General features: G+C 47.4%; 1 protein-coding gene across 1 annotated transcript; it reads left to right on the forward strand.

Annotated features, from left to right (window-relative positions):
• Positions 1 to 3,857: 3,857 nt before the first annotated feature.
• LOC4345067 (protein Rf1, mitochondrial) lies at positions 3,858 to 13,955 on the forward strand. The gene is made up of 5 exons (XM_015795593.3): positions 3,858 to 5,631; positions 11,341 to 12,277; positions 12,657 to 12,711; positions 12,801 to 13,120; positions 13,735 to 13,955. Exons 1-2 carry the CDS (start codon positions 4,090 to 4,092, stop codon positions 12,202 to 12,204), a joined length of 2,406 nt encoding a protein of 801 aa, XP_015651079.1. The 5' UTR covers positions 3,858 to 4,089; the 3' UTR covers positions 12,205 to 12,277; positions 12,657 to 12,711; positions 12,801 to 13,120; positions 13,735 to 13,955.
• Positions 13,956 to 15,585: the final 1,630 nt, after the last annotated feature.

Genomic DNA, 15,585 nt, shown 5'->3' on the forward strand with positions numbered 1-15,585 from the left:
ATTGCTGCAAGTAGAGACATGAAATGCCACTTGCGATGCACACCTAAATTGTTTGTGAAAAACCAAATTTAATGAACAAAACTATTTTTTGGCTAGGGTGGCAAGAATTAAATTGAGTGATTCCTGGAAAAGGTTAGCGCCGACCCTGGCTAGGTAAGAACCGAGTTAAGAAAATATGTAGGAAACGAACAACTACGACCGCTTTTCTCATATAGGCCTAGACCTAGTGGACTAGGTGATTCTGATGGGACGACACCCTAGTCATGGCCGGTTCTGAACTTCATGTGTTGTGAATGGAGAAAAAGGATAGTGAGTGTGTTAATGACATATCGAGTAAAATGAACCATTGTTTGCTTTCATTTCCTTTGATATATCGGAGTCCAAGACTCCCCTCATGACTGGCGCGGCGGGATGAAGGAGCTAGGGAGTGCATGGGGATTTATAGTCTTTGAAGCGAGTGCCGCAATGCCACAAGATCCAGAAAAACTAGGTCGTGATTTATCTCGTGTATTGGGACTAGGCTCATGTGTTGGGCATATCACAGACTACCGGAAAAGCGTGCATCCACTGCAGTGTGACTAAAACCAACCTATTGAAATAGCCGTGCTCATGGTTAATTGAGCGTCAGGACTTGTATTAATCTTTTGACAATTTTTTTGTTACCTATTTGTCGATTTTTTTGGCCGTAGGATTATGTCAAGATTCGTGTTTGTATGGGCAGGAAAATATTTTTGGTTACAGATTTTCAATTTTCTAGCCGTGTAATTGTGTCAAGATTAGTGTTTGTACGGGCGAGAAAATACTCCCTCCTTTCCTAAATGTTTGACGCCGTTGACTTTTTTAAACATGTTTGACCATTCGTCTTATTCGAAAAATTTTGTGAAATGTGTAAAACTATATACATAAAAATATATTTAACAATAAATCAAATGATAGGAAAAGATATAATAATTACTTAATTTTTTTGAATAAGACAAATTGTCAAACATTTTAAAAAAAGTCAACGGCGTCAAACATTTTAGGATGGAGGGAGTAAAAAACGAGTGATGGATCAGTCTATCACACGACCTACGCTTCCCGCTAGAAAGTCATTAACACCGAGCAAGCAGCTAATGCTGAATAGTGGTTCCTAAAAAAAATAAATACTGGTTAGTGGTTACAGAGATAAAGTGCAAAATTACAGTATCATAATATAATTGCACTATAATTATATTGTTACTACTATCTAATTACAATCTATTAACTTATTAAAGGAATAGAAAAAGGAGCCTCCACGTTCGCTCTCACGGCCTAGAAATTCTCATATTAACAGGAGAAAAAGAAAAACAGAGTCCACATAGAAATATAATTTAGAAATAGCTGAAATTCAGAATTATCCAAAAAGCGATTTGCTAGATATGATAAAGAATATTAAAAGAAGAGTATAGAGTCCATATAGAAATATAATTAGGAAATAATAGAAAGACGGAATTAAAAATAAGGAATATTAGAAGTAGTTTATAGAGCCATATAGAAATACAATTAAGAAATAATAGAAATTCAGAATTAAAAATAACGAATATTAGAAGTAGAGTATAGAGTCCATATAGGAATTTAAAACTAACTAAAATTCGGAATAAACATAATAAAATTAAAAGTAGAGTTTAGAGTCCGTATAAAAATAAAATTTACAAATAAATAAAATTCAAAATTAAAAAAACATGGGAAGAAGAGTCTAAAATCAATATAGGAATACAATTTCGAAGTAACTGATATTTAAAATTAAAAATTAAAGAATATTAAAAGATGAGTTTAGAGTACACATAGAAATACAATTAGAAATAATAAAGTTTCAGAATTAAAAATAAATATTATTTGAAGAAGAGCCTAGAGTCTATGTATATTGAAAGATGAGTCTAGAGTCCATATAGTAATATAATTTACAAATAACTAAAATTTGATATTAAAAATAATTAATAACTAAAACATATATAAAATACAATGTGCATATTACACATTACTCCCTTTGTTCCATAATATAAGGCACAACTAATTTTTTTGGATGTTCCATAATATAAGGCTTGCATGCATGCATACAATTAATTAGGAGCACTTCCCCATTAAATTATTACTTTTTTAAATCATCTATCCTCAATATCTCTAATTCTATTGGATGCATACATTATATTTATTAAGGTGATCCAAACTAGGAGATGATAATAATTGTTTCTTGGTCTTTGGGTTAAGAGTGGTTGTGCCTTATATTTTGGAACGGAGGGAGTAGTAGTTTCGTAAAGTTAGTACAAAATTTAAAATTATGTTGTCATTTTAATATATTTGAATAATACATTGAGAAATAATGTATGCTATTATATAAGAGAAAATATAATGATACTAGCCGCGCAATCTACGTGGGCCACCATGCTAGTTATAATTAATGTAACTAGATGTAATAACTTTTTAGTAGATGTCTTAGTAATATTTTTCTTTTTGTTAGGCATCTTGGGCTTTTACGGACAATAATAATGAAGAGCCGGCTGGGCTTCTCTTTATCTGCACTAACAATCGGCCCATGGACTGAGATGCATATACATAACAACAATTAACCATTATAAGTCCGTTTTCACTTGGCATCATGACGTCCATCCAGACTCTGAAAAATCTGAGTGAGATGGGTGAAAAAACATTCAGGTTCGCTAGGCACTCCCAATAGAAAAATAAAATGGAAAACATGTAAAGTTGTAGAAACACAGAGAAAGCATCAACATTGTAAACATAGCACACTAACAGGCATGGTCCAGCCAGACAAATCACCAAAACGTCCCTGCTATGCCTGAATTACACTGTCAAATGCCTCTACGCACTGCCGCTACTGTACGGTACACCCTCTATTTTATATTATAAGTTTTATATTATAAGTTGTTTGACTTTTTTCTTACTCAAAATTCTTTAGTTTTGATTAAGTTTATAGAAAAAAATTATTAACATCTACAACACTAAGTTTCATTAAATTTAACAATGAACCATCATGCCGAGTGCCGAGCCCCACCGCCTCCTCCCTCCTCCTTGCTGCCACCGCTAGGTCGTCCTCCTCCCGACCTCCCCATACCGAGCCCCGCCAATGGACCATCTTGCTCCCATGCCAAGCACCGCTGCAATCTCCTCCCAAGGTCCGAAGATCGCCTCATGGAGCTTCAGTGACGAGATGCTCTCCTCCTCATAGGGCTGTCAACGAGCTCGCTCGTCTGTCTAGGTTTGAGCTCGATCAAGCTCGAGCTCGACTACCGATCTTGATTTTTAATTAGAAGGATAATCTTTAAAAAGTAATTAATTTATGGTTCATCATATTAATAGAAGAGGAAAAAGAATAAAATAAATATATGATGCCACTACAAGACATACAAATAATATATTTAATCTCCTAATTTATAAAATAACAACAAAAAAAATATGTATATCTAGTCTCGTTAGAAGCTTGAGCTCGAGCCGAGCTCGAATCAAGCTAGGACGAGTCGAGCTTGAGCAGCTCTCAAGCCTCGAGCTTTTTCGACAGCCTTACCTCCTCATCCACATCCCTAATGCCACCTCCTCGCTTCCATACCCACCGCCGGAGCCACCACATCCATCTCCCCAGATCCATCTAAGCTGATTTATTACTTCTTAATAGTTGATACTTGGGGTTTTCATTATCTGCATTTTATTTAACTAGTTTTTTTTTAAAAAAAGTTGCAATTGAAATACAATGCACCACTAACAACAGGCAAAAAAAATGTAAATTTGCAGGGGGGAATTTTGGGGGAAAAAAAGACAAAATAACAAATTTAATAAACTGCTGATCTCTTCGCGTCTTTTACTCTACTCTGACGGTCTCTCCGCGCATCATCAGTCTCTCAGCCAATTATCCCGGTGCGCCCGTCGTCCCCTCACGCCGTCGCCGTCGCCGGCTCGCCGCCGCCACCGCCAACACAAGATCCGGACGCCATTCTTCGCGTGCTGCTTAGCTCCTCCCTTTCCTTGCCTCCGGTTTCCTTCCCTCGGGTCAGTTAGTTGCTCAGGCGCGGCGCGGCGCGGCGCTACCCGGAGGTTGCTGCGAGCTCCGTCGGCGCACGCATGGCACGCCGCGTCCCCGCCCGAGCACGATCCGTCGGCGGCGGCCCTCGCTCCGAGGGTGCGCGACCCGGACCAAAGACCGGAGCAGCAGGCGCCAGCGGGGGTGGCGCCGAGGACGCACTCCACGTGTTCGACGAATTGCTCCGGCAAGGCAGGGGCGGGGGCGGGGGCGCCTCGATCATCCGCAGCTTGAACCGCGCCCTCGCCGCCGTCGCGCGCGACAGCCCCGCGGCCGCCGTGTCCGGCTTCAACCGCATGGCACGATCCAGCGACGGCGCGGTGACTCCCACCTTGCACACCTATGGCATCCTCATCGGCTGCTGCTGCCGCGCGGGCCGTTTGGACCTCGGTTTCGCGGGATTGGGCAATGTTATTAAGAAGGGATATAGAGTGGAACCCATCATCTTTACTCCTCTGCTCAAGAGCCTCTGTGCCGAGAAGAGGACGAGCAACGCAATGAACATAGTGCTCCGCAGAATGACAGAGCTTGGCTGCGCGCCGCATGTCTTCTCCTACAACATTCTTCTCAAGGGACTCTGTCATGAGAGCAGAAGCCAAGAAGCTCTCGAGCTGCTGCACATGATGGCGGATGATGGAGGAGACTGCCCTCCTGATGTGGTGTCGTACAGCACCATCATCGATGGCTTGTTCAAAGAGGGGGATTCGGACAAAGCTTACAGTACATACCATGAAATGCTGGAGCGAGGGATTTTACCAGATGTTGTGACTTACAACACTATTGTCGCTGCCTTGTGCAAGGCTCAAGCTATGGATAAGGCCATGGATGTACTTAATAGGATGGTTAAGAATGGAGTCATGCCCGATTGCATCACATATAATAGTATTGTGCATGGATATTGCTCTTCTGGACAGTCGAAAGAAGCTATTGGAATTTTGGAAAAGATGTGCAGCGATGGTGTTGAACCAGATGCTGTTACTTATACATCTCTAATGGACTATCTCTGCAAGAACGGAAGATGCATAGAAGCTAGAAAGATTCTTGATTCTATGATCAAGAGGGGCCTAAAGCCTAATGTTATTACATACAGTACCTTGCTTCATGGTTATGCTACGAAAGGAGCTCTTGTTGAGATGCGTGATCTCTTGGATTTGATGGTACGAAATGGTATCCAACCTGATCGTCATGTCTTTAGCATACTAATATGTGCATGCACTAAGCATCAAAATGTAGATGTGGCCATGTTTGTATTCAGCAAAATGAGGCAGCAAAGATTAACTCCGGATGTAGTGACCTACGGAACATTGATAGATGGACTTTGTAAGTCAGGCAGAGTAGATGATGCAATGCTTAATTTGGAGCAGATGATTAGTGAAGGTGTAACCCCTAACATCGTTATTTTCAACACACTGATTCATGGTCTCTGTACCAGTGACAAATGGGAGAAGGCTGAGGAGTTAATCTCTGAAATGATTAACAGAGGAATCTGTCCGGACACAATTTCCTTTAATTCAATAATTGATAATCTTTGCAAAGAAGGGAGGTTTATAGAATCTGAAAAACTCTTTGGCCTGATGGGACGTATTGATTGTAGGAATAAGTCTTGGCTGGTTGGTCTTGGTCTTGTGGTGCCTTTTTTCCTGCTTTTCAGCTTTCTAGGACAGCATCTCTACTTTCAGTTTGGATGCTCTAGGACAGTTAGGACAGCAGTTTGTTGAGATGCTCTAGGACAGTTTGTTGGGATGCTCTGCTCTAGGACAGTTTGTTGGGATGCTGACAGCACCCTCTTAGACTAGCATGGCTGCATGGCTGCTACAAGCAGCTATAAATATGTATCCAATCCTCTTTGGGAGGACATGGCTTTTGTGTTTAGTGAATGAAGAAAACCAGAAAATTGCCCCATCTCGAGTGCCATCCTCTTCTCAATGAGAGTAACCATTGAAATTCTAACATCTGGTATCAGAGCCACACTTTCCTGTAGGCTAAACATCTCTTGTTCCACCCCTTCCCAAGCTCGGTTGAGCTCTCAGCCAGCAGCAGCAGCAGCAGCACCGGTTGCCCCTCCTTCCCCTTTCCCTTCCCCCTCTCCACACAGCAGCCCCCCGGAGGTGCGCCATGTCCGACGCTCGGTCTCGGCGTTCGGTCGCCTCGAGCACTCGGCGTCAGCAGGACGCCGAGCTCGCCGCAGCAGAAGAGCGCAGGCGAGCAACGGCTCAGACCGCTGCAGCAGCAGCGAGGGCGGCCAGACTGGCGGCAGCGGAGTTGGCAGCAGCCAGGGCGGAGGCGGAGGCGGAGGCGGCGGAAGATGCGGCACGTGCGGCGGAGGTAGAGGTTGAGACCTTGCGCAGCAGCATCAACGGCTCCATCGCCGGCGACATCACCGCTGACAGGGAGCTTGAGGAGCTGGCAAGAGGAAGGGCACGGGAGCGAGCAGAGCGGTGGGCAGCAGCCCACCTCCACGGCGGCGGCGGCGGCCCAAGGGATCGTGCGCCCGCCGACGGGAACCCAGACGGGCGCGGGCGTGCCGGCGGCAGCCCGGAGCCCGCACGCGGCCCTCGCAGGCGGCACGGCTCCCTCTCCCCTGACCGGCGCCATGGTCACCACGGCGTCCAGACGGTGGTCAGGGATTTTGGTCCCGGCGGTGGGTGGCCTACCCTCACCAAAACCAACTACATCGAGTGGGCCGCGGTGATGAGGGTGAGGCTCCAGGTGCGGCACATGTGGGAGGCAGTCCGGTACGGTGACGTCGACTACGACGAGGATCGGCGGGCACTGGATGCCCTCATCGCTGCAGTTCCGCCCGAGATGCAGTTCTCGCTTTCCCAGAAGCGGACTGCCAAGGAGGCCTGGGACGCCATCGCTGCGGCACGCATCGGCAGCGACCGCGCCCGCAAGTCCACACTGCAGGCACTCCGCAAGGAGTGGGAGAACCTGGCCTTCAAGCCAGGTGAGGATGTTGATGACTTTGCTCTCCGTCTCAACACTCTCTTGCAGAAAATGGTGCAGTACGGCGACGACACCTACGACGAGGAGAGAGCTGTCGAGAAGCTCTTCCGCTGCGTCCCTGAGAAGTACAGGCAGATCGCTCGCTCGATTGAATCTCTGCTGGACCTCTCCACGATGTCGATCGAGGAGGCGTTAGGTCGCCTCAAGGTCGTCGATGGTGATGAGCCACGGCCTCTCTCGGGGCCCATCACCATCGGCGGGAAGCTCCATCTCACTCGGGAGCAGTGGGAGGCCTCTCAGGGTGACGGGAGGAAGGGGGAGTCATCTTCCCCGACAGGCGGCCATAAGCCGCGCAAGGCGCGGGGAGGTGTCCAGCTACGGTGGGCGCGAAGACGTGCCGAGGGTGGCGCCCGCAGAGGCGCCCAGGGCGTTGCCACCGGCAACCACAAGCCGGCACGAGACGACACCTGCCGCAACTGTGGCAAGCTTGGCCATTGGGCCAAAGACTGTCGACAGCCACGACGCGGCCAGGCCCACGTCGCACGGGTGGAGGAGGAAGAGCCGGCTCTGCTCCTAGCTCACGCAAGCATCGAGCTACCTCCAGCGGCACCGGCCGCAGCGGCTTTCCTCCACCTTGATGAGCCGAAGGTACTCGTCTCCCTCTGTGACGGCTCCAGCAACGACAAGGCTGATGGGTGGTACCTCGACACCGGCGCCACCCATCACATGACCGGCCGACGGGAGTTCTTCACCGAGTTCGACTCCAGCGTCCGAGGCACCGTCAAGTTCGGGGACGCCTCCGGCGTGGAGATCAAGGGTGTTGGCTCCGTCACCTTCACCGCCAAGTCCGGTGAGCACAGGCTGCTCACCGGAGTCTACTACATCCCCGCGTTGAGGAATTCTATCATCAGCGTGGGACAGCTGGATGAGAACGGCTCACGCGTGTTGGTCGAGGACGGACTCATGAGGATTTGGGATCGCCGTCGTCGCCTTCTTGCCAAGGTAACCAGAGGCACTAATCGACTCTACATCCTCAGCGCGCAGGTCGCACATCCAGTTTGCCTCGCCGCTCGTCGGGACGACGAGGCGTGGCAGTGGCACGAGCGCTTCGGGCACCTCCACTTCGAGGCCCTGAAGCAGCTCAGTGCCAAGGAGATGGTGCGAGGCATGCCGTGCCTTGACCACGTGGAGCAGCTCTGCGACGTCTGCGTGGTGACAAAGCAGCGGCGGCTCCCCTTTCCCCAGCAGACGAGCTTCCGAGCCAAGGAGCGGCTCGGGCTCGTGCACGGGGACTTGTGTGGCCCAGTGACACCGGCCACACCAGGAGGACGACGTTATTTCCTGCTGCTCGTCGACGACCTCTCCCGCTACATGTGGGTGATGGTCCTCGGCAGCAAGGGAGAGGCTGCGGACGCCATCAGGCATGCGCAGGCTGCTGCAGAGGCGGAGTGCGGCCGCAAGCTGCGCATGCTGCGCACCGACAACGGCGGCGAATTCACGGCAGCTGAATTCGCGTCGTACTGCGCTGATGAGGGCATTCAGCGCCACTACACCGCGCCGTACAGCCCACAGCAGAACGGCGTCGTCGAGCGGCGCAACCAGACGGTTGTGGGGATGGCTCGGGCCCTCCTCAAGCAGAGGGGGATGCCGGCCATCTTCTGGGGGGAGGCGGTGGTGACGGCCGCCTACATCCTCAACCGCTCGCCTACCAAGGCCCTCGATGGCAGGACACCGTACGAGGCTTGGCATGGGCGCAAGCCGGCGGTCTCCCACCTGCGGGTCTTCGGCTGCCTCGCGTTCGCCAAGGAGCTTGGCCACATCGGCAAGCTCGACGACAGGAGCACCCCAGGGGTGTTCATCGGCTACGCGGAGGGCTCGAAGGCCTACCGCATCCTCGACCCGGAGACACAGCGTGTGCGCATTACGCGCGATGTTGTGTTCGACGAAGGGCGAGGGTGGGTATGGGACAAGGCGGTGGATGATGGTTCGACTCCGACGTACGACGACTTCACCATCGAGTACGTCCACTTCGAGGGAGCTGGGGGAGTAGGCAGCTCTTCTTCACCGAGCGTGTCTACCCCAGTCCCCGAGCCTCCACCGACTCCAACACCAACACACCCTCGGGCCACGACTTCGACTACGACGAGCTCTTCGTCGACACCACCCCAGCCGGTGTCCCCACACGCTCCAGCACCAACAGCCACTCCTCCGGGCACGTCTACTCCGACGCCAGCTCGTGTTGAGCGCAGCCCGGTGGAGTTCGTTACTCCGCTCTCCCACGACGGGGAGCGCATCGACGCGTACCATGACGGCGAGCAGCTACGGTACCGTACGATGGAGGATCTTCTCGGCGACCAGCCGGTGCCGGGACTGGTGCCTCGCAACCTGGAGGCGCAGTTGCACCTTGCGTGCGACGACGGTGAGCCTCGGTCTTTTGCAGAGGCCGAGAAACACGCGGCATGGCGTGCCGCGATGCAGTCGGAGATGGACGCGGTTCAGGAGAACCGCACCTGGGAGCTTGCTGACCTCCCTCGTGGTCACCGCGCGATCACCCTTAAGTGGGTGTTCAAGCTGAAGAGGGATGAAGCCGGAGCCATCGTCAAGCACAAGGCTCGCTTGGTGGCACGCGGTTTCGTGCAGCAGGAGGGGATCGACTACGACGATGCCTTCGCTCCCGTGGCACGGATGGAGTCCGTGCGACTCCTTCTTGCGCTGGCTGCTCAGGAAGGCTGGGGCGTCCATCACATGGACGTCAAGTCGGCGTTTCTAAACGGCGACTTGAAGGAGGAGGTCTACGTGCACCAGCCGCCGGGATTTGTGATCCCCGGCAAGGAGGGCAAGGTGCTACGCCTGCACAAGGCCCTCTACGGCTTGCGGCAGGCACCGAGGGCGTGGAATGCCAAGTTGGATTCCACGCTCAAGGGGATGGGCTTCGAGCAAAGCCCGCACGAGGCGGCCATCTACCGGCGGGGCAATGGAGGAAATGCCTTGCTGGTGGGTGTCTACGTCGACGACTTAGTGATCACCGGCACCAAGGATGCAGAGGTCGCGGCGTTCAAGGAGGAGATGAAGGCCACCTTCCAGATGAGTGATCTGGGGCCTCTCTCCTTCTACCTGGGGATCGAAGTGCACCAGGACAACTCCGGGATCACGCTTCGACAGACCGCCTACGCCAAGCGCGTCGTTGAGCTGGCTGGGCTCACCGATTGCAACCCAGCTCTCACTCCGATGGAGGAGAGACTGAAGCTGAGCCGCGACAGCACAGCGGAGGAGGTGGATGCTACACAGTACCGACGTCTTGTGGGGAGCCTTCGCTACCTCACCCACACACGGCCGGACTTGGCCTTCTCCGTCGGCTACGTCAGTCGGTTCATGCAGCGACCGACGACGGAGCACCAGCAGGCTGTGAAGAGGATCATCCGCTACGTTGCGGGGACTCTCGACCACGGTCTCTACTACCCGAGGTGTCCTGGCAAGGCACACTTCGTCGGGTACAGCGACAGCGACCACGCCGGCGACATCGACACCAGCAAGAGCACGAGCGGGATTCTCTTTTTCCTCGGCGAGTGCCTCGTTAGCTGGCAGTCAATCAAGCAGCAGGTGGTGGCCCTGTCCAGCTGCGAGGCCGAGTACATGGCAGCATCCGCCGCTTCGACCCAGGCGCTCTGGCTTGCTCGACTGCTTAGTGATCTCCTCGGCAGAGATACTGGAGCGGTGGAGCTCAGGGTGGATAGCAAGTCCGCTCTGGCCCTGGCAAAAAAACCCCGTTTTTCACGAACGGAGCAAGCACATCCGAGTGAGGTACCATTTCATCCGAAGCTACTTGGAGGAAGGGAGCATCAAGGCGAGCTACATCAACACCAAGGACCAGCTTGCGGATTTGCTCACCAAACCCCTTGGGAGGATCAAGTTCCTTGAGCTTTGCTCCCGGATCGGGATGGCTCAACTCTCCCACAAGACGGCGCACAAGACTTAGGGGGAGAATGTAGGAATAAGTCTTGGCTGGTTGGTCTTGGTCTTGTGGTGCCTTTTTTCCTGCTTTTCAGCTTTCTAGGACAGCATCTCTACTTTCAGTTTGGATGCTCTAGGACAGTTAGGACAGCAGTTTGTTGAGATGCTCTAGGACAGTTTGTTGGGATGCTCTGCTCTAGGACAGTTTGTTGGGATGCTGACAGCACCCTCTTAGACTAGCATGGCTGCATGGCTGCTACAAGCAGCTATAAATATGTATCCAATCCTCTTTGGGAGGACATGGCTTTTGTGTTTAGTGAATGAAGAAAACCAGAAAATTGCCCCATCTCGAGTGCCATCCTCTTCTCAATGAGAGTAACCATTGAAATTCTAACATTGATGTGAAGGTTGATGTCATTACATACAGTACACTCATCGATGGATATTGCTTGGCAGGTAAGATGGATGAAGCAATGAAGTTACTTTCTGACATGGTCTCAGTTGGGTTGAAACCTGATACTGTTACTTATAGCACTTTGATTAATGGCTACTGTAAAATTAGTAGGATGGAGAATGCATTATCTCTTTTCAGGCAGATGGTGTGCAATGGTGTTAGTCCTAATATTATCACGTATAACATAGTTCTTCAAGGTTTATTTCAGACTGGACAAACTCGTGCTGCTAAAGAAATCTATGTCAGGATTATCAAAAGGGGAATACAGCTTGAAATTAGCACATGCAACATAGTCCTTCAAGGACTTTGCAAAAATAATCTCACTGGTGAGGCACTTCAGATGTTTCAGAATCTATGTTTGATGGATGTAAAGCTTGAGACTAGAACTTTCAATATAATGATTGGTTCCTTGCTTAGAAGTGGCAGAAAGGATGAATCAAAGGATTTGTTTGCTGCTCTCTCGGCAAATGGTTTAGCACCGGATGTTGTGACCTATACCTTAATGATTGAAAATCTCATAGAAGATGGCTTGCTCGAAGAGTCTGATAATCTATTTCTTTCAATGGAGAAGAATGGCTGTGTTCCTAACTCCCGTATGCTTAATTGCATCGTCAGAAAGTTACTTCAGAAAGGGGAGATAGGCAGGGCTGGTGTTTATCTGTCCAAAATTGATAAAAATGACTTCTCCCTTGAAGCTTCCACTGCTGAGTTACTGATTTTGCTGGTTTCAAGTGGGAAGTACAATCAACATATGAAGGGTCTCCCTGAGAAGTACCACTCCTTTGTGAAATCCAGGGCTGTTTGAAAATGCCTACAGTTATGCAGACATCATTGGCCTTCTCTAAATTAGTTGTATGAAGAATAAATTCTTGACCAAGGTATGTATCTCAATCAAGAGCGTTTCATTGATTTCAATTATGGGTATTGTTGGGTCAGCACTAGTTTGTCTTTTTCCATACTGAAGAAAAGAGAAAAGTATTGTTATTCACCGAATGCAGTATTTGATTATAAAAATAAATAAATTCTGTTGCTAAGCAATATCTGATTGAATAAAATGGTGTTCGAGCTGTGCCTTGTGCCAGGTTCGAATCCCTGCAAAATCAATAAAAAAATGCCTACTAGATCAGTGTTGATTTTGCTTGATAACAGCTTAGTGTTTGACACGAATGTGATGTGACGTTGTCTAATTCTATGATGGAAAGGTCTTGCAGTGGGTGTTCTGTTGGTTTGTTCTGAAGTCTCTGAACTCATTTACAGATGGGTTGCTAGAGTGCTGGTGAACAGCGCGAAGCCTGCTGGCACCGGTCACAAGGTGACACCACAATCCCCTCATTTGCTTTTATGCTCTGTCCATCTGCTTTGTTACAATTACCCTGATCAAGGCCATTCTTATTCCTGTAGGAAGTTGTACTCCCAAGCCATGTTGCTACATTCTCACAGATTCTTGGGAAAGAAGGCATGCATGGCTTGTTGTAGGGGTACAATAGTATTCAGTGTACTTTCATGATTAAGCTTGACAAATGTTTACTGTGTCTATAACCTTTCTATCGCATGAACATTGTTCGAATGTGATAGACTGAAACTGATGTGCTTACAAATAAGCCATTGGTGAAATCAAATGGCTTCCTGAGCTTGCTTGGGTTGCGCTCGACCTTCTCCAAGCAAGGGAATGACCGTGAGATCAAGATTACAAGGCATTTGTGCAAGTGCCCCACTTACCGGTGAGTTGGAACTTATCTGCTTAATGCATCAACGATGCATGATGTTTTTCACTTCAATATCCATTTTAAATAATTCATTCAATATCTATTAGTATAGAAGGCTCTTTTCACTAAAACTGCATGGGTTTCAATGGCTGCTCCTTTGGAGCTAAAACCAAATACTACCTCCATCCCAAAATAAGTTTATTTTTTTTCAACAATCCCAAATATACCAATACAAAACTAAAAAAACTATAATACCCCTACTTTATAAAATCCCAATGCAACTATTTCTCACTTTATCTTCTTCCAATACAACTATTCCTTACTTTCACAAACTCTTATGCAATGATTACTCCAAAAATGAACTTATTTTGGGACAAATGGAAGGAGTTAGAAATGAACTTAATATTGGATGGAGGAAGTACTATATTAGTAAGCATGTTTCATAGTACAATCCATCAAATGACTTCATTGCTGGGGTCTAAATGCCTGGCGGATATCATGCGGACTTCCAAAATGTCTTCTGGATAGCAACTTCCTGACTTATCTGTCTAAAAAATGGAACTTCTAAATCTTCACTTTGTTGATTCAATGCTCTAATTCACTTTCTAATCATGCAAAAGTGTCAACAGGGTCACATAAACACAAGTGGATGGGTCCAGCAATCAGAATGTCACTTCCAAGCTTCAGGTTTGGTAAAAAAGCAAGTGGAGGGTATCCATGATTTCCCAAAAGAGAACTGTCAAACCCTCCACTCTCTGAAGAAGCCATATGCGGTGTTCTTTTTCAGAAAACAAAAAAAAAAGGGGGGTTTCTGGAAATATAGACCTTTTATCGAATAGTTCGAACTGAACATGATATGCGCTTTGAATTTCGGACAGATAAGAGGACCATCATGATCTTCTCAAGTACTCTTGCCGAGTGGAATGCAGGTGATGACTTACTCAACCTCTCTGGATATCATGAAACACACATTTTGTATCACCGTGATCAATCCATGTCCCAGGAGTGGCAGTTTTTGACAGTTGCCACATTGTCCGAGCAAATAGGTCATTATTATTCTAAACTTTACCTTTCATTCGCCTTCCTAAACAGAGTCTTCTCTTGTGCAGAGTGCGCCCAGTAACAACAACTGGCTGTTTCACCCGGCTGTTGTTGACGTGGACCACGAATGTGACCAAAAAAAAAATCACATGTGGCAGCTTTGACCAAGAATGCGTGTAGATACCCTTAATTTCCTTCAGAAAATTACAGGCCTGCAATTTGGAAGGACTCATGAAGAAACAAATACTACAATCTAGTGCATTAGTACTAGACTGTAAAAATTGTGAGTCTGTGCTTATCTATTACTATCCAAAAGTAAAATTGTTCCATTGAAGTAAAATTTTTCGTGATTAGCTGTTGGGATTAGTCCCACATCAATCATTGATAATAGGGAAGCACGACTTAATAGGGTGGGGATAGTTCTCACCTATCAAATTAGCCTTTTGGGTTCTATAGGCTCGATAAGGACCTAAAATTTTGGGCTGTGTAAGCTTATGATGCATTCAAAGAAAAACAATGCAAATTTGGAAACAAACAGGAGTCACTGAGCTAGCTCTTCTAAAATAATTGAAGAAAGAAACAGCAACGTGGGATGTGTAAGCTTATGATGCATTCATGAAAAACAATGCAAACTTGGAAACAAGCAGGAGTCACTGAGCTAGCTCTTCTAAAATGATTGAAGAAAGAAACAGCAACGTGATGGCGCTTCAACTAACGAATAGGTAATCCTCTTCCACAGGAGTACGGCTCCTCTCTTCTCGAGAATCCATACATCCCTTATCAGTGTATGGAGAGCTATCTCTCGAGCACAGGTTGAGGTTCGTCCTCAATGGGAAAATGGAGTCTCTAACGAATAGATAATCCTCTCCCACAGGAATGCCTTTATTGTTTCTTTAGTTATTTGTTAATATTGATTTCACTAAAGTTTGAAGACAAAATCAAAGTTCCAAACAATTTTGCTTAGATATTTTCCATACTTGGTTTTAAGCTAATATTGATTTCACTAAAGTTTGAAGACAAAATCAAAGTTCCAAACGTTTTTGCTTAGATATTTTATGTGCTTGGTTTTAAGCTAAGGACTTTATTTTGTAATAAATGATTCTATATACTTCCTCCGTTTCACAATGTAAGTTATTCTAGCATTTCCCACATTTATATTGATGTTAATGAATTTAGATATATATATCTTTCTAGATTCATTAACATCAATGTGAATGTGGAAAATGCTAGAATGACTTACATTATGAAACGGAGGAAGTACGTCATGTTGAAGCAAAGACTGGATTATATATACGATATATAAAAGATGAGTAATTGTCACAAAAAGGAAGTAACTAAGGATTATTAAGGTTTTTTTTTCCTAAACTGGTTGGAGGCCCATGGCCTGCCAATGTGGTCAGAAAGTCAATACTCCCAGAACTAAGTTGCTGTACCTGTAT

This window comes from Oryza sativa, chromosome 8 (genome assembly GCF_034140825.1).
Source record: "Oryza sativa Japonica Group chromosome 8, ASM3414082v1".
NCBI lineage: Eukaryota > Viridiplantae > Streptophyta > Magnoliopsida > Poales > Poaceae > Oryza > Oryza sativa.

Bases quoted from the DNA above. Each gene is read 5' to 3' on its own strand.
- LOC4345067 (XM_015795593.3), top strand. From the start codon at position 4,090: ATGGCACGCCGCGTCCCCGCCCGAGCACGATCCGTCGGCGGCGGCCCT. The intron at 5,632-11,340 runs ATTGATTGTAGG...TGAAATTCTAAC, and splicing joins TCTTTGGCCTGATGGGACGT to ATTGATGTGAAGGTTGATGT.